Here is a 24,914-nt window from a genome sequence, read left to right as displayed (position 1 = left end):
CAAGTACTTGTGGTGCCACATGTCCAACGCCATGCCGATCTTCTAGTCAGGCTGGCCCTGTACCAGCAAGGTGCAAAACGAGTTGTCAACGAGCCACAAGTTCACCACAAAAAGTCATATGAGGTGTCTGTCACTAACCTGAAAGCCCTACGTCTTTAACTGTTTTTTTATCTTTGAAGGGGCAGGCGCACTCTTCATTACGCCACGTCCAGTACGGCAGGATTGGTTGACTTTAATCCACCTTGCGCAGAAGTCGGAATGTGGTGGCCCCCAATCATGTAATTCATTCGGACCACTAAAGAGCAGCAACGGTGCCTCCTCAGGGGTATGAGGACGATGTAAATGCAGTACATAATTTTTTGATGAACTTGTTCTGATAACTGCTCCGGGCACAAAACCCCCTCGTGTTCACATGCACCGGCTACGCAATTCCATTCCTAGCAATACACAGCGTTTATTTATTTTATTTATTTAATTAGCAATACTTCAGACTACCACATGGTCCATGGAAGAAGGATTGAACACTGATCGCAGAAAAAAGAAAGCACGAAAAATCGCAATCACAGCAAAAAATGAAAAGATAAAAAATGAGAAAAATGGGAACGCAAGAAAGAAGGCAAGTACAATCATAAAACATAATACAGATTTTCCAGTTCACATATGTAATTGTTGGCATCAAAAACAGTGCAGGGCAGAACATTCTATTCGGACACAATTGTAGAGAAAAAGCTAAATTTGTGCGATTTTGTTTTGGCGAAAATCGGGCAAGTGCCCTACCTTGAATGTGTCTAGTCGCCCTAGCTGTGCGGTGATGTGCGCAATCAGACATGGTTACTTTTGTACTTTCGATAAGACAATTATGAAAAAAAAATAAACTTGTTGGACTTTCTGTGCACTTCTAACGATGAAATGTTATTGAGGACGGTGGGTCCGTCATTCTATACTTAATAAATATGAAGTTCGCTGGAACGTAATAGGCATATTCTTTCTTGTAATACGCAGAAGTACACCCTTTTTTGTTTAACTTCATGCCACATTGAATGTACCAGTCCCCAACAACTTGTAGGTTTTGTTGTAACAGTACGTGATCATTCTGAGAACAACTTTGTTTTAAAACAATGCGGTCATCTGCGAACAGTCAAATACAAACACCAATAATGATTAAGTGTGCCAAGTAAATATTATAAATTAAAAACAAAAAGATCCCAAAACATTTTCGTGTGGCACTCCAGAAGTCACACACACAACAGTTCTGATGTTTGACCCAAACTTGTAGAAATTGCTGCCTGTCTCGAGGTTAGGCACCAATTCCATTACCAATATTTGAGGGAACGCCCAAATATTCTAGCATTCATAATAACTTCCCATGAGGCACATTATCGAATGCATTGGTAAAGTCAAGAAACAAGGCATCGACCTCTCTAGCCGTATCAGCGATATGTGTACACTCATGTTATGTTGGCACAAGCTGTAAAACCGTAGACAAGTTCTTTCTAAAACCGCGCTGAAATGGTGATAATGCATTGGGCTTTTCTGACTACGTAATAGACTGAAGACATAGTATTAAGGACGCAGATGGCTTAGTGGCAGCCGTGACGAAATCGACGAGTTTATAATAACTTGAACATGATCATGTCATGCATGGATTACTGGCCTTTCACATGAAACACATGTTGAACTGATGTAATATCCTTGTGCGCTTTGAATCCGAAACACGCAATGCACATCCATAGGCAACCTAAGGCATCGAATATACGAAAGCGTCGCCCCGGCAGCATCCATGCATCAGATTACCTGCTCGGCATGATTTTTCTGCTGGCACCTCATGTAGAGATTATATGCTTCGTGACGCTCTCTGCATAAAAAAAAAGAAAAAGGTTTCCACACTCCCCACCTGGTTTTTGAGGGGCACAAAAGAACTCCCCGAGGTAACGCTCCCTGTACACATAAATACATCAGAAAATGTGTAATGAAGAGCACTTCTTTGTATCCTAAATGATAACGCATCAAACATATGTACCTAAAAGGTTTTTGGATGAGATCTCACCGACAGAAAAGTTGACTGTGGCCTCAACTTTGATTTATTTCAGTTTAAGTTAGGAATATTACATCAAAGTCAACAAACACACTATACTTTCGTCAATGCTTTCCTTCTCATGCTTTCACTGGTGTAGCACAACATGCTAAAGAAGAAAAGGCCGGGGCAGCCAACCCAAGTGGACACAGAACTTTCACTTGAGCTTATTTGGATATTGCATTGAATAATTCATGCAAAATATTTCATTCAAAAATTGTAATTAATATTACTTACAAATTGCGTACAAAAACACCTAAACGTAATCCGAAGATTCGACATCATCACAGTGCCACAGATTAAAAGTGCATAGATGGCTCTCTTTATTAAGGAATCATTCTTATTTTTCGATAAATCCAACAAAGGCATGTTGATACATGTGATTCTCGCTCAAGCTATACAATGCGCATCTATTATTTTTCGGGCAAATTGTGACGAGTGCTTCTTTAGGGAGAAGGTCGTTATGATCGTGCCATGTCCGCCATCGTCCCTCGATTACGATGACACTGATTACGATGACAAAGAATAGCGTTCCAGACCGCACATTCTCTTTCTTCGATTACAGCACTGCACATGCAAAGTACCCACTATACGTCGTTAGGATGGCGATTACGCTGACGACGATGAAGTGCAAGCGCGTTCCACAGCACGCATTCTCATTCTGCCATCGCGGCACATGTACATGCAAGGTACCTACTTTACGCCATGTCGATGATGACGAAAAATTGGGGGACCCTTATGTTTCACATTTAAGAGTTGAACGCGATAGCGAAATCTGGCCCCTAGTGCGCCCTTCAACTGCTAAGTGCATACTTATTATTATGTTTTGTTACTTGCACGCACGCACGCGCACGCGCACGCACACGCACACACACACACACACACACACACACACACACACACACACACACACACACACACACACACCAAAAGTGTTCAAAAAACTACCGTTTACTAAAGAAATGTTACAGCACCACTGTCTAGTGTGGCTCTAACCCGTGGCTTCAGCATCCCTCACAAGCTGGCATTCCTCATTTTATGGAACGAAGCTGTATGTGGCAAGCGCTGTATATATATTTTGCATGTCTGCAAAGCGCACCCGCCCTTCGATCACATAAGTAGCTAGTTTGCTGCTGGTCTGCAGTCGACCACAATGGTGCAGTGGGTATGGTACTACTCTACTCGTAACTCGAAGGTCACAGGTTCGATGCCGGCTGTCGTGGACCCGATTTGGTAGAGGTGAAATGGTAGCAGTCACGTGCGTACTGTGCGATATGAGTGCACGTTAAAGAACTCGAAATGGTGCAAATTTCCCGAGCCCTATACTTCAGCGTCTCTCATATTAATATCGTGGTTTCCGGACGTAAAACTTCAGGTAATATTACAGTGGCTCAGCCCTCTGGGGTGGTGTAGTTGTTCATGATGCGTGATTGCACCCAAAGTGCTTACGTAATCTACTACCAGGATATCTGCAGCCCGCTTCGGGGCAGCATTCAGGGTGCCTGCTCAAAGTTAACACACGTCATGACCATGACGGATGTCTTAGCAATAAGTAGCACTATATATTCTGCAATGCTACTGAGAAGGTGAAGCGTATGGTATCGACGAAGTACTGATCCTTTCCACAGACACCTTCGATTGAACTGGCTGTGCAGACAAGGGACATGACCTTATGATGTGAGGTAATCTGTCTCAGATAGCGCTGTTTTGTGACAGTGTACTACATTAGCTTGCGCGGCACAACAGTCATCTAAGATCCGCAGTGAAGGGGCACAACATCTCGTAATCCCTCGTGCGTTAGGTGGTTCCAAAAAGAGGTCGAGTTCTCCGCCATTCTCACCTAAATCAGAGATGAGAAGGCATTCCATGCATTCAAATTCGAGGATGTCTCGCATTGAAAGCTGAATATAGTAACTGCCGAGCATGACATAGAGAGGCATGATCGGAAGGTTGAGGACTATTAATATAGTCCAAACATCCGTGGGGCTCCAGTGTAGCTTGTCGACAATCCCAAGTCAGCCTGCAGAAATGGCCAAAAAGGGTGCCGTGTCTCCTTTTTCCAGAGTGTGACTGCGCCATTTCCATAGCTATAGACCCCAGAATATAAGCCATAGACTCCAGCAATATGACGTCGCTTACATCAGCAGTCGTGCTTGAGAAAGAACTGGATACTCTTCTTTCGTATTACGAACGAATTTCATGCTATCGTATACTCATCAATTTGAATCTATGATTTTTTTAGACTCACAAGCGCTAAGCGGTGGAAGAAGCTTGTGGTTTGTTAACAGAGAATATCTGTGGTACGTATCAGGCTTCGAACAAAAATTGGTGCTGACGATTCATGAAGTTGTATCTGCCTGCTCTTGTGATATTGTGATGACGTCAAAACAGAGGTCTTACCGCGGAGACAAAGATACCACAAGCAAGTAAGCAGGCAGTCTCTTTTTTTTTGATAGAACGTGCCAGCAAGTTCTTCTTCTTCGTTCTTTCGATAGTCCTTCATAGCACATGCACAACTATTATCATCTTTCTTTACCCGAGCACGTGACAATATTATTCAGGTTGGGTTTGCCGCAGGTTGTGTTTACCGCATTTAGATAACGCTTGTACGATCTACTGCGTAGTGCTGCATCGTACATGACTATTTTGTGATGGAGAAAAAGTGTGCAATTCAAGAGCGTTGTTCGGATTCTACTCGGGGATAAGGAAATGTCTGATGATTGTTATTTGCATCATTTTTGTATTATTTAGCGCAATAAAAAGTTTGTGGCATGAGCCATTCTTGATAAATACTGCACTGCGCCTTGTCGAAGGCAACCACATGAAGATAGAAGCTGGGAGTAGAAGTCGTAGCTGCATAACCTTTGCCAGCAAGCCAGCAAGTCGAAATGGCAGAGCGAAAAGCTCACGATTACGTTGTTGTGGACAGGTCGGGAATTGAAGCGGCGAAATAAGGTGGGAACCACACACCAAGGAATGAGGATTATTTAGGAAAACTACACTGAGGCATCATTTCTCTACACTTCCCAAACTTTCCAATTCGCGAGAGCATCCTGCTAAAGATGGCACTCATCAAGTTTTTCGTCATGCAGTGCATCGTTGCGATACCTAGAGGCAGGCTGTCTGATTGAATAATTCAATCAAGCAATATTTGGAACATTGCTTTTCTGTGCCTCGAAGGAAAGGCAACGTCAGGCACCTGCGTTTTGCTAGCGCGCGCAAGGGAGACGCGCTTTCGTGTCTGTTAGAGGGACTCCACAAGAAAGTGTAGAACCCCAATATCTATGCTCAATCTGGTCATAAGCAAATACACTTTGTGTACAAGTGAAACCTTTATATTTTGTTTGGGTGTAATGACGCGTAGGCGCAAATCACTGTTTTCAGTGTTGCATAGTCTAAAATGAAGATAGTGGGGCAGTAGATGCTTCTCTAGTTTACTTTAACTAGTGAGTAAAAACAGCGATGAAGTGTGCTTGCTAAATCACATACCTATAACACACGTTCAGAAATACCTACAGAGCTTTGCTATTATAAGCCTCGTGTGACGTACAATCAGATGTACTTAAACGCGTGCATATAACACCAGATCATTAACGCATTGGCTGGCAGTTTTTTATTCACGCATGTAACATCATCTATTGAGCCACAGTGGATATGAAAAAAAGTGTGATCCACTACCGTAAACTGTAATAACCTATTGTAGAGAAATATGAGCTCCGACATTACATTTTGTAAGTAGACAATGTCAATTTGTAAAACAACCCTGTGTAAAAGAGTAAATTCCGCAAATGTGCAACTTAGCAGTATTCTTGAGGAGAGTTTTGTTGCAGGGTAAACAAAATACACAGAAGACATGCTCTTTCTGACTTTCGTGTTCTCTTTTTGTTGTCATTAGTTAGAATGCAGGCTATTTTGGTTAATTTTTTATGTTATATTTTTTCTAGCTGCATCTTTTACAATATATTTTGCTGTACTGTTTCAAAAGCCATTAAGGGGATCAGTCTTTGTCTTGCAAATGTCGACCGACTGTCTCAAAAAAAAATAACAGGCCAAAATTTTTAACAAAATCTACGAATAAATCTGTGCAATTTAGAAATAAAGCATTGAAAACTATAAAAAAAACCAAGAATATCCACAGAGGCTATGTTTTTCTTTTCTGCATAGCTGCTTAAGGGTGACCGCCATGATATGATGCACTGCTGTATATTTGGAGAAAAACTTCTATATTTGTACACATATCTTTTTTTCTTTTCACACTTTGTGAGATTATACCTCAGAGTGCCAAAGACAATAAGCTATTTTGTCTTCATCCGTGGTGATCGCATGTTCAGTTCATGTTTGTGCTTTATGTGAAGCGTGCACAAAAACAGGAAGCATTCACGTAAAGTGTGTAATTAACCATCATACGCCCATAATCAACCGCGGGCGCTTTCAAGGATGTTCTTCATGACGTATGTACATGACATGGAGTCCTAAGGATGTGCATATATGTTTTTTTCATGTTTATAGACAGCACTGACACCCTCCTTTTTTCCTCTACCTATCACCGTGCAGCGCTGTTGAGGGGACCTCTTGACTACCACGACACACTTTCCTCTTCCCTACCTTTTATTCTTCACTTCACTGGTTTGCACGCCGGCGAAATAGAACAAGCCGCGAGCAGAAGGAGCCAGCTTCTAAAATAAATTGTTGGTTAGCTCATCTCCCCAACTACATATTTTCTGCTATTTGGTATGTCTTAATTCTCTCATGATGGGCTACCACTTCTCGTGCTTCATAACTGCCATCACAGCTAATGACGAACTTCGTTTAGGCATCTGTGTAATAGGCAAGTTGATAGAAATCAGCGGGCACTAGCCACCACCACGAAAGTGTGCTATTTTTGTACTCTTTTAGGTGAGTGTGATCGTGAGTGGGATCGGTACGGTGATCTGGAGCATGCTCACAGTAGAGGCCGAGATCTATCTTGTGTGGCAGAGCTGCCAGCGCTGTTGTGGCTGTTGGTGGTTCGGCCTCGTATTTCTGAAATTTTCGCCAGGCTGCACAATCGCCTGGCTGAACCTAATGCTGAAAACAAGCCCATAAGAGCACGTGCCAATAGCACTAAAGAGAGAGAGTTTTATTTGCAGAAAGGCTGAGAGGTTGGTCAGAGCGATAGCATATACTAGCCTGTTGCGCTACCATTTTTATTCAAAGCTTCCTAGAAACAACTAAAATTCAATCCAACGCCTCTCTACGTCCCACAGCAACGAAGGGGCAAGCTCAAAGCTCGAGGCTGTCAAAAAAGTCTGCGAGAAAAAAAAACATTCAAGCACCTTTCAGTAATCTCGACATATAATAACGCTAATTGAGATTATATTCGGTTACACTACTGTTTTCTATGTTCTTTTTTTTAATGTTCTTCAAGTGCCTACAGTAGTTTTTACCGACATAGAGGGAACAATCTTATCTCAGCGTTTTTGTAAACGAAGCTCGCCATTCTATTGCTCAATCATGCTGAGTCATGAAAATAACTTTTACGGCATACCTTATAGCCCTTGGCGCATTCAGTGAAGTCCTTCGCTATCATATTTCCGTAAGCAATATCAATTCTACTTTTTATAAAAGTTAATTGAAAAGAGCTCGACAATATCATGTTAATGAATCATACTTTATGTATCTTTTCATTTTCACCGCCTGAAGCCGTTGAAAAGGTCCTATTTAGGATCATTGGCATCCGCACAAACTTGAAGGACTAGCATGTGGTCTGAAAAAGAAAATAAAGACATGCTTGTAAAAAGTACTACGTGGGTCAGGACATTTATTCCACACTGAAGTTAAAGAAAGTTCACGTTTTTTTTTTACGTTCTATCAGTTCTTATGAACTGATCGCATTGCATTTTTTATAGGTGTAATGACTAAATGTGCACAAGTAATACGAAAGTGATAATATATGTACATAAACTTTGATGCATGAACAGTGCTATGCAATACTGAGTGTAGAAATATTATGAAATTTCACCAATGTTTCCTCATAGAGCTACATCATTTTTTTCCAAAAAACAGCTTCTCAAAGCCTCAGTAGAACAACCATATTCCAATAAACTGCTGAGGCATACAAATTAATGACGTGCTTCTAACCTTGAAATCGCTTGCACAGAATTAGAATTAGGCCTAGGCCTTCAGCGTGACAGCCTCGTGTTCTACCACTAAGCAACGCCAGGGCTTGAAACTCTATTGCAAATTGACCTCATGCAAGCTTCACGTCAGGTAAGAAATCGCTCTAACATGTTTATTAAAGCGTGTTAGAACAGTAAAGTAACAACCGGCCTTCACACAATCGGAATACTGTGAACAATGGAATATTGCATGCTCTAACGCCTTACAAAAAGTCTCAGACATAGTATTAGCATTTAGGATTTATTAATTTGTAGGTTGTCGGCGGATCTAGTCTTGCGAAATTTGCACTGTAACACCGTAAAATGCCAGTGTGAGACATAAAAGACGCGTTTGTAAAGCTGTCAGAGTATCTGGATGTGGCGCAGTGGGCTGCGTGCCCGACGTGTGCTGTCGCGAATCGAGAGGTCGTGGGTTTGACTACCGCTGAAACATTTTTTTCTTTGTTTTCTGATTGAGCGTTTTGCTTGACGTCATTTCTGTGACGGAAATTTGTTACTGAAGTCTTGGTGACTCCCGTCATAAAACACTTTTGGGCTTTTAATTAAAAATTCGGCAGATTCCGCATCTTGTGAATAAGTTTCAAGGAAGAGAAACGTTCACTGAGTACTTTTTTATGTTTTAAATTTTGTGTTTGTGTCAATCGTTAGGAAGCACATGGGCTTGTTTTTGTTAGTATAATAGTTTTCGACACATCGTGGGCTACCAAGCCCGTTGACAACACCGGCGTTTCAATGGTAACTTGTGTCTCGACATGACATCAGCACTCACGTTTCATCATAGCCGTCCATACCCAGCAATTCGGGACATCGCTTTTAGTTCCCTGTTTTTTTTTTTTCAGCCCACGTGGCGTACAGACCTTCATGCTGTACATCATATTTTACATCACATCTGCAGACTTTTGCTGAGGTTTTACAGCGATTAACATCTACTTTTTTTTATTTACCGACGGGTGATTTTTTTACTTCTGTAATGCTACTTTTCTGCACTATCGATTGGAAAAGCTCTTCAGGACTAAATCCACCTTGCGTAATTCAACGAAATTGGAAACACAAAGACAGGTCGTTCTACTGTTTTTTGTGTACACGATCTAGATAAAGAGATAGAGGTAAAGATAGAGAGATAGAGAGATAGAGATAAAGCTTTGTGTACATGATCTAGATAAAAGTAAGCGCGCTTGGAGGTGGATGACACCAAATTTTTTTCACGTAAGTGGAAACGTGTTTCACTAAACACTAGTTATTTAGGTAACTGGCATCATTGTATTTTATTACTAGATAAATGGTTATTAACCCGTGCAACGTAAGGCAGTGGATTGTCGTGTACCTGCCCTACGCTTAATGCATGAAAGATTACGAAGAGTTGGCTTAATGTGAAGAAAAGGAAATGCACTCGATATGAGTTTCGTACTCTTGAAATAATAAGATGAATGCAGTCATAAGGTAATGGTCAGTTGGCTGTTTTTCTAAAACAATGTATTTACTTATTATTATTATTATTATTATTATTATTATTATTATTATTATTATTATTATTACTCATGTGCGATGGCTGAATGGAGCGTTAAATAGAAATAAATAACGCGAGCTTTTTATTCACTGCTGAAAATAAATATTTCGAGGTAAACAAGAAAGCTACTTACGACGGCAACGATTCAAGCAGTCAGTGCAAGTAGCAAACCCACTTGGATTTCTTGAGCAACTTCTAAAAATTCGTTGCTTGCATTTCTCTGCATTTTGACTGTAGTACCATCTTGTGGCCGTCACCGCAGAACTATTAGGGCAGCTCTTTTCTTCTTTCGGGCGCAAGAAGCATTTATCAGTTTTTTCGCTATATTTCCCTGTAAAAAAGTAGGCCGAGCTTGCAATAAGTCGTTCAGGGCTCGAAATTTCAATATCAACTTATTCTGTAAACTTATCTGATTGTTCTAGGTCGCTTGTAGGTCTTAGCAAACAGATGCGAGTTCTTTCTAGGTTGATTTTAAAACGTTGCTAGGCTTTATCTTGGTGAGGTTAAGGTGTTTCTGTGCTGATTTTCAGTGTGCTGTGGCTCGAAGTGAACCACGTACAGTCACATGGACGGCACGAGAAACCCTAAGCCCGCGCACAAAACAAACGTTAGCACCTCGCATGTATCTACGGGCACGTCGTCCTTGGGGTAGGTCTTCGATCGCCTCAGCGTCCTCTTGCGGCCGCCGCTGGCTTTCGCGTTCTCTCGTAGTCTCGTAGTACATACGCCGTGTGTTCAACTTGCTGCCATACCTTTACAACTGTTTGTTCGAACAACTGTTGCCTTCTTTAATTTTAGTGTAAGATTGGTGCCTAGTGAGGCTTACCTCCTTTAGTTGGCGCGTTCCCGTTTATGTCAGTTTTCTGACAGGCAGCACAAACAATATGCCAGATTGGTTAAGCAACATTCGCAATTTTGTGTGTTGTGTGAGGGGGGGGGGGGGAATAATTTCTTTGGCGAGTTGCAACCTGTATAATGCATGCCAGTAAAATTGTTTTGGTGTGAGAGAAAAGTAAATGGTTCATTCCACGCCAAGAGAGCAAATCCCTCTGCGTAGTTTTAAAAATTTGTTAGAGTTTAGCATTTAGTAATTGTGCTCCTTAATTATGTAACGTAATTTTTTCGCACGCATGAGATAGATCTAAAATTATTCCTGAAACAAAAAATTATAGCGCAAAGTCAATGCATAGCAAGAAAACGTACCTGTAGGTGAACTTCAAAAGCAGTAATGGCACAACTATACTTGAAATAGAAGTTCCTACTGTACCCTGCCATTCCGGTTACAATGCTGACCAAACTCAATTTATTTCATTTCTGTGCTTATGGCACTTTTATAGCAGGAAGCTCTTGCATGGATTGTCTGCCAACGTTTTTATGATTTTTGGTATCACAGATAGGTTTAAGACAATCAAGCAGTGGACATCTACCAAGTGCAGAAAAAGAATGTTTCAAACGCAAAAAATTTACCGTTCCGGCAATACATTGCAAATTAAGGCAGTTTGCTAAAATAATTTTTGCTGTGTATACTCATGGAGCAAAAGGAAAAAGAAAGAAGCATGAGGTCGCGTAGCCAGCCTTTGCAAGCCAACCCGTTTCGAATCCAGCAATGTCGGCTCCACACGTGACATTTTGCGTTAATATCACGCAAGCAATGAGACTTGTTGACGTGTTGGGCCGACACAGTGGTTTTCACTGTTGGTGCTCGTGCTCCTACCTTTCTTTTTCCATCCTCTGCAAATGTATCAAAGCAGACCACCTGAGTATTTGTTGTAGAAGCCGATAATGTAGCCTCTAATTAACACACTAACTAGGATATATTGCGTTCCTGCGTAGGAAAAATAAAGGCCAGCGGTGATGTTTCGAAGTTTGCTATCCTCGTTTGAGCTACGAAAATATAAACCTCTGACTTTTACTTGCATTGTGTATATTAGTTTTATATAGCCCCTCCTTCTCTGTGCCACTGTTGTCACTGGATTATTAAAGTATTGCTGTGCGTGAGACTGAGGTGAGCTCATACTTAGATAGAGGCTTCCACTAAGAAGCTTCTAGTTAGTAGTACTGTGCTTACCCCAGGCTTGTTCAACTTGACTTAGGTCACCTGAACGCAAATAGAAGTGAAACTTCAATCACCAGTTTATGTGACCTTTAAAGGTGACTATGGAGGTTTTCTTTTTGCTCGTAAGAAGTTTCCAACAATCACAGTGGCTTTATTTTTACTTTTTCCTACAGCGTCGGCACATTAATTGCTATATCGCTGTCTTTGCCCAAGTTCATTACGTATGCTGTTGTGCTCCGTCTTGTCAAAACAGACGAAGCAAAGTTCAGTGGCGTTCAAACTAGAGAGCCAAAACCATGCAAGTTAACTTAGTTGCAAGTATGAGAACTCAGTGAGGATTCCGCATGTTATGGCTGCATACTCATACTGATTACTGAACCAGGCTGCTTTGAAGTGTATGGAACAACATCACCCCTATTTTACTCTCAGTTCATTGATATAAACCTCATATGAAATAGAATATTGCCATAGAACGCTTCTGACACCAAAGAATATACATCTCATGGTGATTCTTTCGCAAAGCGGTATTATTTAAGATTGTTGGTCACAGAGGAATAAATTTTTTTCACTGATTTTAACGCCCCCAAGTAGTTGTACAGGCATTTAGGCACTGCACGTCGTTGATATTTTTTGATGCTATGATTCCGCTGGGCTTCACTGCAGTGCAAACGTATTGGTATTTTAAACGGATTATTGAAGATAACACCTGCACACGCATGTGTTTTATGCTACATTCTAGGCTCACTCACGACTAATAAAAAATCGCAAGGTCTGATATTCCTCCGCCTCTGTCGACTCGATGGTGAAAGCAATCTTATTCCTTTGTTTCTTTTGAGTCTGTGTTTCGAACCTTCAGCCCCCATCCTTTAAAAAAAAATTTCGCAAATAGCCTGGTTTCGGAACACATTCGACATGCTTTCTGCCCGTCATCTTGTTTCGCACTGCCTTCTGGATCGGCCCACACTTGACCATTGATTGATGGCGTGTCAATACGTCATCAAATGACATCCCGTGATATGACCTTACAGTAACGTTATGGTGACGTGACGGTGATATCGCATATTTTTGTGATCTGCGAAGTCATAATGGCATCATGTGTGACGTCTCCTCACGAAGGTTATTTTTTTTTCGTCAGTCATATTCGCACCACCGACGTGAAATGGTGACTCTATACGTACGTCAAGTATCTCACGGTGTCGTCTAAATAGGTTTTACTTTCGTAATGTACTACTTCCTATGATGAAGATATGAACTTTTTTTCTTCTTTATACTAGAACCATTTCTCAATTTTTGTGTTTCTTACTTTACGTTCCCGTACTACAGCAAGGTAGCAAGCCAGATATATTTATGGTTACCCATCTTTTTTTTTTCGCTAAGCATTCTTTTTCCCGCTAGTTTTTTTCTGTCTTTTTTTGGATTACACAAAGCTTCTTGTGTCGTATTCATTATGTTTTATTATAGATAGCGACTGTCCCCGTAATGGTGTTTTCGTGCCTAATCGTTGTGGCGTCTTTCATGCTCTTTCAACATTCGTCAGCCTCTCGAACGGCCCGACGAAAGCACCGTAACACGGTAATGGAAACCATCAATTGGGAATTGAGAATTCAAATTTCTTCAAGCCAAGATGTTTCTGAAATCGGCCATTCTTCCCATAAAGTTTACACTTTTTTCATTGTAACGCCTTTCGGCGGCCAACACTAAATACTCTATTCAAGCTACCATAGTGATTGCATTGCTTCCCAATTGCTCTTGAATAGTTAGACCACATTCTTATTCTTAAGTTCAGTTAACATTGGTTAAGCATGGATGCGGTGTCTAATGCTCGAAGTACTTACTTACGGCTGCGGTACCCCAAGTTCACAAACGAACCTATCAAGGAAACTGTATTTTTTGTTATTTAACTTCTGCGCACCAGCTTTAAGTGTGGAAAGTTTTTGTTGGAGTCAAGCTTTCTCCGCAGCGTTGGCTATCTGGAACACCACCATCACGTGCTTCACAGGACAGTCAAATAGAAATTACACTCGAATAATAATACATGTTGAAAAGATACAGACAATGTGTGCACGTAGATGAAAAGTGCCTGAACACTGGAAAACCTCTAAAAGCATATCATTAATCGTTAACTTATTCATTACAGTTACAGACCAATAAAAAACAACTCGTCCACCTAGCTGTTTTGTTATCTGCAGTGTTACACCATTATTGAGAAAAGTATGGTACTTACATCCACATCGACTTTCGCATTTGCCCTTTGTCTCGAAGTTGTTGCCGTTACCTCCGCATCCTCCATAGATAAAAGGCTTGCACTTCCGTTCCTTTGAATCATAATGCCAAGCCTTAAAGCTGGCTTTACAAGGACCTGTTTCAGCGGGCAGCTTGCAACCAGCTGGTTTCCTTGCTTTGGTTTCTAAACATGTCATAATAACTGCGTTTAGTCTATAAAGCTTAATCACTGTGATACATGTTGAGAGCTGCGTTAGGCACGCAATAAGAGAACTTCGAGCACCTTAAACATGTTTACGCTTAAAGTGCCTTGCTTGATTAAACAAACGCGAGTCATTACTAGATACAATAACAAGGTCGGGGCAGGCACATGCTTTTCTTTCAAATACCTTTTCCTTAAAGAAGTTCACGCTCAAAGTGTCTAGCTTGAATAGACAAACGCTAGTAATTACTAGATATAAGAACAGGGTCGGGTCATTGACATGCTTTCCTTTCAAATACCTTTTTTTTTTCGTCGTGCGCGACACGTACATCACATAGTGCACACGACGGAAAAATTGTCAAAACAAACATTGACGTGCCACACAAACCTCTTGTAGACTAACCATTTGGAAATGGTCTTTGTTAAGATGGTGACAAAGAAAACTACTTCTTTAGCTGGTGAACTAAATTCATGCCCGCCTCCCACCCACCCCCTAGTAAGGCAGTATACCGTCAACGGAATGAGCGACTAAGTAAGTAACATTGTTGAGTTCCTGGAGGTTTCCGGGCTCGGTTCCGTAGGAGCTGGTCGAGAGACAATGGCTCACTGCTTTTGTGACCTCCCGTATCACCTAGAGTAGTCCTGAAACTCTCGGCGCGGCCCTATACAACGCCCCTAATTGTCCTCATCGGAAGCTATATCGCTAGCTCTGGTAGTTAGCGTTCGGCACACCCATATATTTATTAACTAGTGTGGCCATGTTAGTGCAGGACATGCCCGGGTTCAGCGTATGGAACTGGTTAAATGTGATTCATACGGACGGAGTTAGTACAGGTGTCTGTGTTTGCCGTCATTGAACAGAATGGGCTCTGTTGAGCTTAGGGTGGGGCTGCAGTTACTGTACGGAGTGATATCACCGCATAGGTTAAGGCTATCTCTGCTCCACTCCTCCTATGTCGGATTTGGTTTGGTCACAGGGCAGTCCTCGTGGATCAATTCAACCTCAGACGCAGATCGCCATGTAAGACCCCCATTTGGGTTTTGTACTACCTCATACTTACGTAATTTGTATTTATATAAACATATTTGTCGCACAAAGTGAATGTTAAAGTTACTATGCATCAGTTCCTCCTTCACGTATACTTCTATTTTCGAAAACAAGTAAAATTCATGGCTGAATTGTTAAATTCTTTGTTTTTTCAGTTAACTACCCATATCTGTTTTTTTTAAATTATCATACGCTTTTTTGCAGCAGTTATACTATAATCATACTATCAAACTTGATTTCAGGTGTGCAAGAAAATAATTACCAACTACTTATTTCCATAGTATTTAAAGCTTAGAAATTCTAATGCGAGAATTTTTGGGGAAGCTTGCTTACCGTGGGTGTGAAATACGCATGTTAAAATGAATAGGACTACTGCAGATGTCAGGTAACTCATCGTGGTGGACCGCCTTGGTGGCCCCAATGCGCGTCTTTGCTTAATGTCAGGCTTTTCTAGGTATTTAAAGGATTTCATGTGGTCAGTTATTGTTTTATTTATATTCCAGAACGTGCATATCACAAAGGCACTACAGAAATCTCTATGTTCAATATGTACTATGACTAAGCAGAGTATAGTAGATTATGTTGCTTTTCCCCCTACTCAAATTATTTAACGCATCTCTCGAAGAAGAATCAATGTTCGTGATCCAAAAGAATAGCTGATTGTGCCTGCTTTGCAAGCATCACTTTTTGCCACCTCCTTTAAGGAACAATGTATGTACTGCAGCAAGCTTAGAACTTCATGACTTTTGGTTACTATGGCCATTTTGTTTATTTATCACATTGTATAAACTACGCCTAACTTCCATATTGTTCACTGTGCATTATTCTTGTTACTAACCGTGAAGTTGTCGGAGACGACCACCACTACGTGCAGAGCGAACAGGTTATCATCTTCAACCCCAACCAGCTCTTTTTGTCCTCTTCTGCATCGTCGTCATCGTCTTCGTCTGTATCACTCCCGAAATTAGTGCACCAATTTCCTTGGCATCCGATGCAATTTCTATGTGACCGGCAAAAAAAAAGTGCCGCCATATCCACGAAGTGAATGATGATGAGTGGGCGAAGCTCCGGAGGTAAACCTGGTAAACAATGAATCCTCTGTACATTTTGCCCACTCGATTTTATTACATCGCTCCCCCTAGCGTACGTCGCCGCACTAAATCGAACGATTGCCTTCAACCAATGACACGCGCCATAGGTGACATCATTCCTATTTTATAAGATCTCGCGTCTTTCATCAACTACAAGTACCGCTTTCTAGTTTATAACATCTTGCATCTTTTCATCATCAGCTACAAGTACCACCATCTAGTAAACACTACAAGAACTAAACGAGAGGTGGCTACATACAGGAGACGGTACCGCCATCTAGTGAACACTGCAAGAACTAAACTAGAGGCGGCTACATACAGGGGACGGTACCGCCATCTAGTGAACACTGCAAGAACTAAACTAGAGGTGGCTACATACAGGGGACGCACAGCCCACGCCCTAAGGAGCTTCGCCCCTAAAAGGCTGAGAGAAAGAAAGAAAGACAGACAGAAAGAGGGAGAGAGCAATAAATTGAAACAAAGTTGCACAGAGCAGACTTGCTGCCAATCGGCCAGGGGCAAAGGAGAGAGTCTTGTGGCACTTTTTGGTCCTAGTGAGTGGTACAATTTCGGCTGTTGCAGACCTATGTAAAATGAAGGAAGAAAGAAGACGCCGGAGCAAGAACTACAGAATATATTTTACACTGTGACTAGAAAGGTCAAGCTAACATTACAGCGCCAACGCACAAGACGTTCACCAAGAAACACAAAAAAGAAACGTTGGTCTCAAGCGCTGACTAACAACTGCATTTTTCTTTCAAACCCCAATGTCTATAGAAACCTAAAACAACATAACCGCACATACCCACACAACAGCTCTAGGGAAAGTGTGTGAGGTACGGGAAAGCATAAAATCACACATAGTAGGTGTAGGGAAAATAATCAAGGAACTAAGAAGTACACAGAAGTGCATTCGTGTTCTAAATCTTGGCTCAACAATATGTACCAACTAGATCCCAGTGAAGCTTTAGTTTAGTGACCATAGTCGAAGCCAGCCGCGTGCGTGAACAGTGGCTTCACACGCCACTGCCAATATCTTCGTTCTCCATTCCCCAAACTGTCTAGTGTTGTGCCACAGCTGGGATGTGTGCGTAGGACTTGTCTTTAGAGTTACAGGCTGCTATCGCTTATGATGCATAGCCCTTCAGGAAGAGTTCTGTACGTCATCTGCTCTCACTACCAAGTTCGCGTTTAAACCCGCACGAAGGTCACGGGTAGATGCAGCGGCTGCGTTTGCGAACGAAGTGAATTGCTAGCTACAGAAGCCAAGGTATGGGCTAGTTGGAGTGAGAACATGAGACAGTTTGCGCTCGTTCGATGTAGCTATACTTGAGCGTTCTTTACGGGTGCGCTTGTTTGTGTATGAGCAGCTCGCAGCAAGTTTTTAGCGCCCTGCCGTTCTTCCTGTAACATTCCCATTTTTTGCAATAACATTCACTGCTTCAGACCACAAATAAAACCACGATTTTTTTTGCATACAATTTTTATTGAAGAAAAATCAACCAACCCATCAATAAAATTTATCACTTAAATAACTCATTCGGTATCGATAAAAAATTTACTACTGCCTAATGACACCTCTGCTCCGATAAAACATTTAGGCAACATCAAAAAAAGAAACCGTGAGGCAGGCTATAAAGCCAGTAGGCTGATTTCATTGTCAGGAATATTTATGAATTATTATCCTAAACTCAGAGTAAAATTATAATTTTTTAACGTGAAAAGAGATGATTGAAGCGATTTTAATACTAATTTTTCAACCATGTGGTGCAAAGTGAACGTCAAGAAAAGCAGTGGCGCCCAGCGCTCACAATGCTAATTGTTCGTCTCGTTTATGTGAGGCCGCGTGTTCAAGAGCGCAATATATTCAGATAACAGTGAAGCACGAGATTTATTGCAGTAGTTTAAACCTATCTCCGTTTATTTCCTGGTATAAAGGAACAATGAATTGACGCTTACTAAGCAGTACAAAAAATTGTGTTAGAATCTAAAAAGAGCAATTACGGTACTTTCAATGCTAACATTAAACGACAAGACTCATTGTGAATGTTTTCAGAGAATACATAATAGCTAGCGGAATTATTTCAGTATCTTCAACGAGAGAAATGTTCCTACGTTCTTCGATCAACCCCATACGAGTATGTGCAGTTTCAGCTGAGAGGCAGTAACAACTTGTGTTACACTCATGCGTGAAGTCAAAAGCACATCAGCAATATTTTTTTTATAACATGACACTTCTTTAGCTAAATCACAGTGCCGCAAAGCACGTGAATGGTGTCCTATAGACATTCATATAACGGCTAAAAATATCTGAAGTATGCGTTTTTTACTCGACCACATCCGAAGGGAACGATTCGGTGCTTGCTCAAAGTTACATTATGGAGGGAGTTTTTTGAGGTCTACTTTGTAATGAAAAAAAAAAAGAAATGGAGTGGCTATAGATGACTGTATGGGCGCCGCTGTCATGGGGTGTTTCACAGTACTGTGCATTACCGATAGAGCTGCGGTCGCATGAGCCCATAAATAAATTTAGCAGCACTGAATAAACAAAACACCTTTATTTGAAGTCCAGCTAAGCCAAGACGCGATAAGACTAGGCCTTGACCTAAAGGCCCCGGAAACTTTCAAGTTCAAGTGCTCACTTGTAGGGGGTGCGAAAAAATCAACCGCGGCGCGTTTCTGCTTCAAACACCCAGAGTGGATCTCGTGCTATTGCACTTTCTTGTAGAGGCGCCTTCGTTGGGGCCAAGTTTTATTTTAAAATGATCAAATACTACATGTTTGCGTACCGCTACACATAAAAAAACATTTTGTTCTTCTAGCAAGTAGTTTTTCTTAAACATGTGCTGCGTCATGAACTTTTTGTAATAATTTTTGATCCTGCTGACTCGACGTCAGTAGCAGCTTATCGACATCATTATCCTCATTTCAAAGTTTGCGGCGGCCAACGGTTGCGACGGCAGGTAATGGCTCGTGGTACGTTCGGAGGTGTCTCGGACTGTTTTGTTTCGCTGTAAATATTTCGAGCCTCTGCCGACAAACACATTCTATCTCATTCTGTTTATTTTGACTCGTTCAAATGCTTTCGCGAAGGGAATTCGAGTGACTTTCGGGGAACGAGGCGACCGTTGAAGCTTTCATCGGATGAGCGCCCGTTGCAAGCCCGGGCCGGTGAGTAGAAACCACCTCAGTTTTTTACGGATTGTTGCTTGCGGCGCCAGTTGGTTCAATTCAACATATGTAGTTTTTTTTGCCAATGACTGCGTAGGCGTCACACGGTGGCAGCGCATTGCAGTATTAAATTTTAAAATTGTTGAACGTATCAATCTGTAACCGGAAAAACGTGCGTTACTTGCGGCGTGCATGGCTTCGCGTGGGAACGAGTCGCTGACTCAATAGACTGAAATTCTATCACCAGGTAACACCAACCAGGCCGTTGCGATAAATGAAGGCAAATAAATCACTGTCGCCTCGCATGTGTCTTCTTAGCTAGCCCATATAATAGTGCAAAAAACCTACCAGTTAATAGTTTACTGCAGTTGCGCTGGAGAAACATCACATAATTAGATGTCTGGTTTAGCTATAGTATGACAAAGGAAGCGTCACATAAATGAGAAATACTTCTTTTTCTGCCACAGCCTCCTGGCCCACCTGACATGGAAGCAAATGTGTACAATGGGTAAGGAACCTGCTACATGACATGCCTTGTGAAGAAGCAGCCCTGAGTGATATACGTGTTATGAGGTACCACTACATACATGTATAAAATACTGCTGTTTACTAATTAACTGAGCCTATTTGTTTACTTTGAAAAATTTAATGCATTGATTATGCATTGATTTTATGCATTGATACCTGGTGATGTTACTTGTTTTTCCAGACTGCCATGCAATGACAGGATGACTACCCCCGAATGTCCACTCGGCAAGCACGTTGAAACATCTGAATGCCCTCTACAACAGGTCGTCTCTAACTTCACACATGTAATGCTGTATTTGTGAATGTTTTACCGCGCATATCGTGGAGAGGTGCTTTAGATTGGCTACAAGCATTGCCTGCCTACCGTGGCATGGAATCTACACTTCAATAATGTTGAAACTGTAACACTATTAGTTAGATTGTGTGGCGCTACTGAGCTCAACAACACACTGTTTGATCCCAGCCACTGTAGCCATATTTCGATGGGGGTGAAACGCTAAGACGCTTGTGTGCTTAAGGGTTTGTTCGATTCGCCTGCACCACATGATCCATTTTACAAAGTGCTGCACCTCGCCATTCGTTTCAGTGGCGCAGCAATGGCATCTCCTAAATCTTGCCATTCATTTCAAAAAGCGCAGGAGAGGTACAGCACCAAAACTATTTCATGACACTGTACCTTCTGCTCTGACGGCGCTGGTTTGGTGCAGTCGCTCGCACAGCTTAACAAACAACATAGCATTAGACGTGGGTGCTGTACCCACACCTATAAATGCGGCGTGTTTTGCCAAGATGTTTGCACCTCCTTAAATTAAGCGAACAAAAATAAAGATTCCACCTTGTCGGCACCTTGTCATTCACTTGTGATGCCGCACCGCTGAACTCCTGCCGCACAGGTTCTGAACTTTTCGTGCACAGCTGTGAACCAGTTCGGATTGGTGCAGGTGAACTAAACTGACCCTTAAAAGATGGAAGCTTGAAAATATAAAAAAACATGTTAACATAAGGGGTCAAGGCAAATGTTTCGACAAGCAGTCTTGTCTCCTCTGAGGCTACATTGTCATTTGTTTGAACCCCTGGAAGCCAGAATCAATCTAAATTTGCCCACTACTGTACGACTCACGATCACTTCATAGAATTGTCGGAAATTAATATTTGCACTACATAATGAACACACCCACAGTGATGGGCATTAACGGGCTTTCCGACATTTAGTTGTGCCTTGTGACAGTTTACCAACAACACCCAGAACTGTTTTGTCTTAATTAACTGTGTTTAGCTCATACAAGTTTACAAAAAGATGCACTAAAGCTCAAAAGACTGCACTCAATTGCTTTAGCTTTGCACATATGTTCAATAAGCTCCTAAAATAATCAATCATAAAGGTGATGAGCAGTTGCAGCACAGGTTCCTCAAAGATGTGAATGCTGTCATGAAGAGCACGATTGTGTTTATTTCATGTGGTACTGTTTTTTTTTTTTGGCAGAAAAACGTTCCAAATTTCTTTGTGCGCATCTGCTTCTGTTTAAATTAAGTTGTCATAACTATAGTGTCTACCACTAAGAAGTGAAATTCAGTGCACTATGGTCATGAAACAAAATCTAGGAAATCGCACAGGTAGTTGAAACATACGTGATCTTCACTTATCTACAGCCACACTGCAAGATAGTACGTATATCAAGTCCTAACCTCTAAAAGAAGCAGGGAGAAAGCAACTTCATTTTCAAGCGCAAGTATACTGAAAAAGTAAACATAATTACAAGTGTGTAATAAATGGGACCTTTATTGATCCAGTATTCGGACAGATTCACATCATGTACCACCAATTGATTTCAGGAGTGCTTGCTTGCAAGAGAGTACTCAAGTTCTATAGATATGCCCATGCAAAAAAAGAGATTGTGCTCAGGGCTGAGCAGATAGTGTGATGTAAGAGTACCAACAAAGATGTACAGATAACAATTTTGTACAATGCATACCTGAAACGTATTTTCTTAGAATTGGGCCTTTTCAATCTGTAAGCACACACCTTATAAGTGTTCTTTAGCATACATGTTCACTTCATACTCAGCAGACTGGTCATTACCTGCGACGAGAAATTCTAGCTGTGGTAACTGTGTAACTTAACTCTAACAATAAATATAGCAAGCCTGAAATATTTTAGGCCCATCCCCTAAATACCTAATACCTATGATATGGGCTCACAGCTTAGTATTGAAACTAGTGCCTACCCTCTCGACACGACGCGACATTGCAGAATTGTGAAGTACTCAATGTAGCATTGCAGAGCAAGAATGATTCAGAGATGCACGCATCCGCAATTGCTTATTTAACAAATTTAGCAAAACTACATTGTTCTAACTGCGCGAGCTATCTATCGGCAATGTGCAAGTTTCCTTCCCGATTCCACGTCATGCATTGGCTTCAAGATCAACACTACGGGGCAAGCGCCGCATCTGACGGCAGAATCGGACCGTTCTCCTGAAGCCACGCTATTAAACTCGAGCGCCGCAACACAATGAGAGCGACGTTCATTCAGCGATTACGATGTTCAGTTATATGCATGTGCTTGTTAGCTTACAAGAGTCTTTACACATGAGTTGAAAGCTTTCGATATGTATGAGTGACTTGTTTTGTTCGGACACGACCGTATACATTGATTGTACCGTCTTGGACACTCGCAATAAACGATGCAAACCTTACTTAATTGACGTTGTTTTTGCCAGTCGAGGCCAGCTAGGTCCCCTGGCGATAATTACAGACGCGAAACGCGATTGGGAAACGAAAAAAAAACAGAGGAAGCGAGCAGCGCGAACCAGCCGCGCCCCCCCCCCCCCCACCTGCAGCAAAAAAAAAATTCGTCTGTTTATTGATGATGATAGTACTACTAGCGCCATCTGGCCTCGCGGTATTGCAGTTTAGTACGCCGCCGCTACCTATTTGCATGTTATTTTGATACAACAGCCCAAAGGTACAGTTTCCGTTCTCTAAACTGGTAGGTGTTCTGTGCCCTGGCATTATGGACTCACGTGACCCTTCAGCCCGCTGTTCGGTCAAGACGTGAAGTATGGATAGATGGATGATCGAATGAGTAAACTTTATTTCAATCAATCAATACACCAATCAAATCTTTATTTCCAACAATTTTCTTTACAATTTGTCGGGGGTCCTTTTAACGAAAAGCTATCACAAACTGCTTGAGAGTGCCTGAAGGCCTGTCATGGCAGCAAGCACTATACCCAGCGTATTACAAAATAAAATCAATATGTGTACATGAGTTGTAATATTAATATAATGTTAAGAACATAAAATGAGTTTGTGTACACCAGTGGTCACTCGACACAGTTATTGAAAAGAAAAAAAAAGCAGTAGAACAATGCAACTTCGTGTGGTAATAAAACTAGAAGCAAATACCATAAATATATTTAGAACACAAATGGATATTATAAAATAAAGAGAGCGATACTTTCAGCAATTCTTTACTAAGGCTACTTACTAGTTCCTACACACAAGTGTCATGCATCATTGGAACCAATAAAATATTTCTTATCTCTTTCCGGGTTAAGGCATGAACATCAATATTTTCATTTTCATACGTTCGGAACGCCTTTTAGCACGTTGCACGCCGCTCCCACGTCGGAACAGAAAGACCAAGTCTCTCTGCTGCGTCGCGGGCCCGGTGGACTGCCCATAGCTGTTGTTCAAGTCCGGAGCTTGCAATAGCACCCTTCCATTTGAACGACGTGATGACTTCCCCACAGTGTAACGCGGGGCACCGCCAGAGCATATGTTCCAAGGTAGCTATATTGTGGCAGTAGGAACATGTATTAGTTTACTGTATTTCGGGATAAATTTTGTTCAATAGCGCGTGGGAATAGGGTACGCTGTGACCTGAAGAAGCATGAGTGTCAGATCCTGAGGTCTGCTTAGTTTTCTCTGTGGTGGAGGGCATTGTCTCCGCACCAGGTAAAAATATTTTGTTACTTCGTTATACGAGGTGGAATGGTCATGGTTCTACAAAACATCAACGCCACGCCCCCCGATAGCAACGTGATTTACTAGTCCTCGGGCAGCTATGTGGGCTGCCTCGTTGAGATTATGTGGGGCTCCCTCAATGCATCCCATATGAGCTGAGAACCAAACGAGTGTATGTGGCTTGATGTCTTTGTCCCGAAGAATTCGCAAAGCTGGTTCCGCTACTGTTCCTTTGGCAAATGCTTGAACCGCCGGTCTCCACTCGCTGTAAATTGTGGACCTCCTGTAATACTGCAAGGCCTGCGCAATCGCAACTTGCTCTGTTATTTCAGCCACCGTCGTCCGGACCGTTGTCCAGTTGGTGATACTGCGCTCGTGGTTGATACTTACCGCCCCATACGCCTTCCCCTCGGGATACCGGGTCACATCAACGAAGGAGCATCCCTTGGCATGTTCGTGAGATGTGTAAATATCATTATTATGAAGTGCATGTGCCTGACTAAAAAAAGGTATCAGAAGTGTGGACTTTGTGAGAAGATCTCTCAGCAGCTTTCTTCCGTGCTTCCTCGCCATCTAAGCCTTCTGTTCAGTAAAGCCCAGCACCCTTACTTCAGACGCGACAGAGTGGTAGAGGTGCTGGGTATAACAACGAACGACGGCACAAAGCTGCCGAGGGATCTTTTTATTTATTTCAGAAATACTTCCACCCTCTCACATGAGGCTTTAGGCAGGGGTGGGCGATACAGGGAAGGTACCATATAGAAATGCAACCAAATAAAAGCATACCACGCGTACATACATTGAGAAACAGCAAGATACCAGTACTTACACAATAATAGCAGTTTTCGCGTGCACGCACGGAAAAAAGAAAAGCAGGAAAGCGACAC

The 24,914-nt window shown here is 41.8% G+C and overlaps 2 protein-coding genes across 3 annotated transcripts in view; one reads left to right on the top strand and one right to left on the bottom strand.

Annotated features, from left to right (window-relative positions):
* Window positions 1-24,914, top strand: part of LOC119167929 (uncharacterized) — a 105,429-nt gene that overhangs the window by 39,413 nt on the left and 41,102 nt on the right. The window lies entirely within an intron of this gene.
* On the bottom strand, window positions 7,215-15,707 carry LOC142765029 (BPTI/Kunitz domain-containing protein-like). 2 transcript variants are annotated; one of them, XM_075865577.1, is made up of 5 exons: window positions 15,602-15,707; window positions 14,020-14,202; window positions 9,873-10,070; window positions 7,725-7,820; window positions 7,215-7,362 (listed from the first exon to the last, which is right to left on the bottom strand). In XM_075865577.1, exons 1-4 carry the CDS (start codon window positions 15,660-15,662, stop codon window positions 7,771-7,773), a joined length of 492 nt encoding a protein of 163 aa, XP_075721692.1. In that variant the 5' UTR covers window positions 15,663-15,707; the 3' UTR covers window positions 7,215-7,362; window positions 7,725-7,770. The 2 variants fall into 2 exon arrangements, with proteins under 2 accessions (XP_075721692.1, XP_075721693.1); XM_075865578.1 differs by lacking the exon at window positions 7,215-7,362 and having other exon boundaries at window positions 7,706-7,820.

Source organism: Rhipicephalus microplus, chromosome 6, assembly GCF_043290135.1.
Source record: "Rhipicephalus microplus isolate Deutch F79 chromosome 6, USDA_Rmic, whole genome shotgun sequence".
Classification (NCBI taxonomy): domain Eukaryota; kingdom Metazoa; phylum Arthropoda; class Arachnida; order Ixodida; family Ixodidae; genus Rhipicephalus; species Rhipicephalus microplus.
Note: the sequence above shows the minus strand (reverse complement) of the source record. Positions and strands in the feature narration are given on the sequence as shown.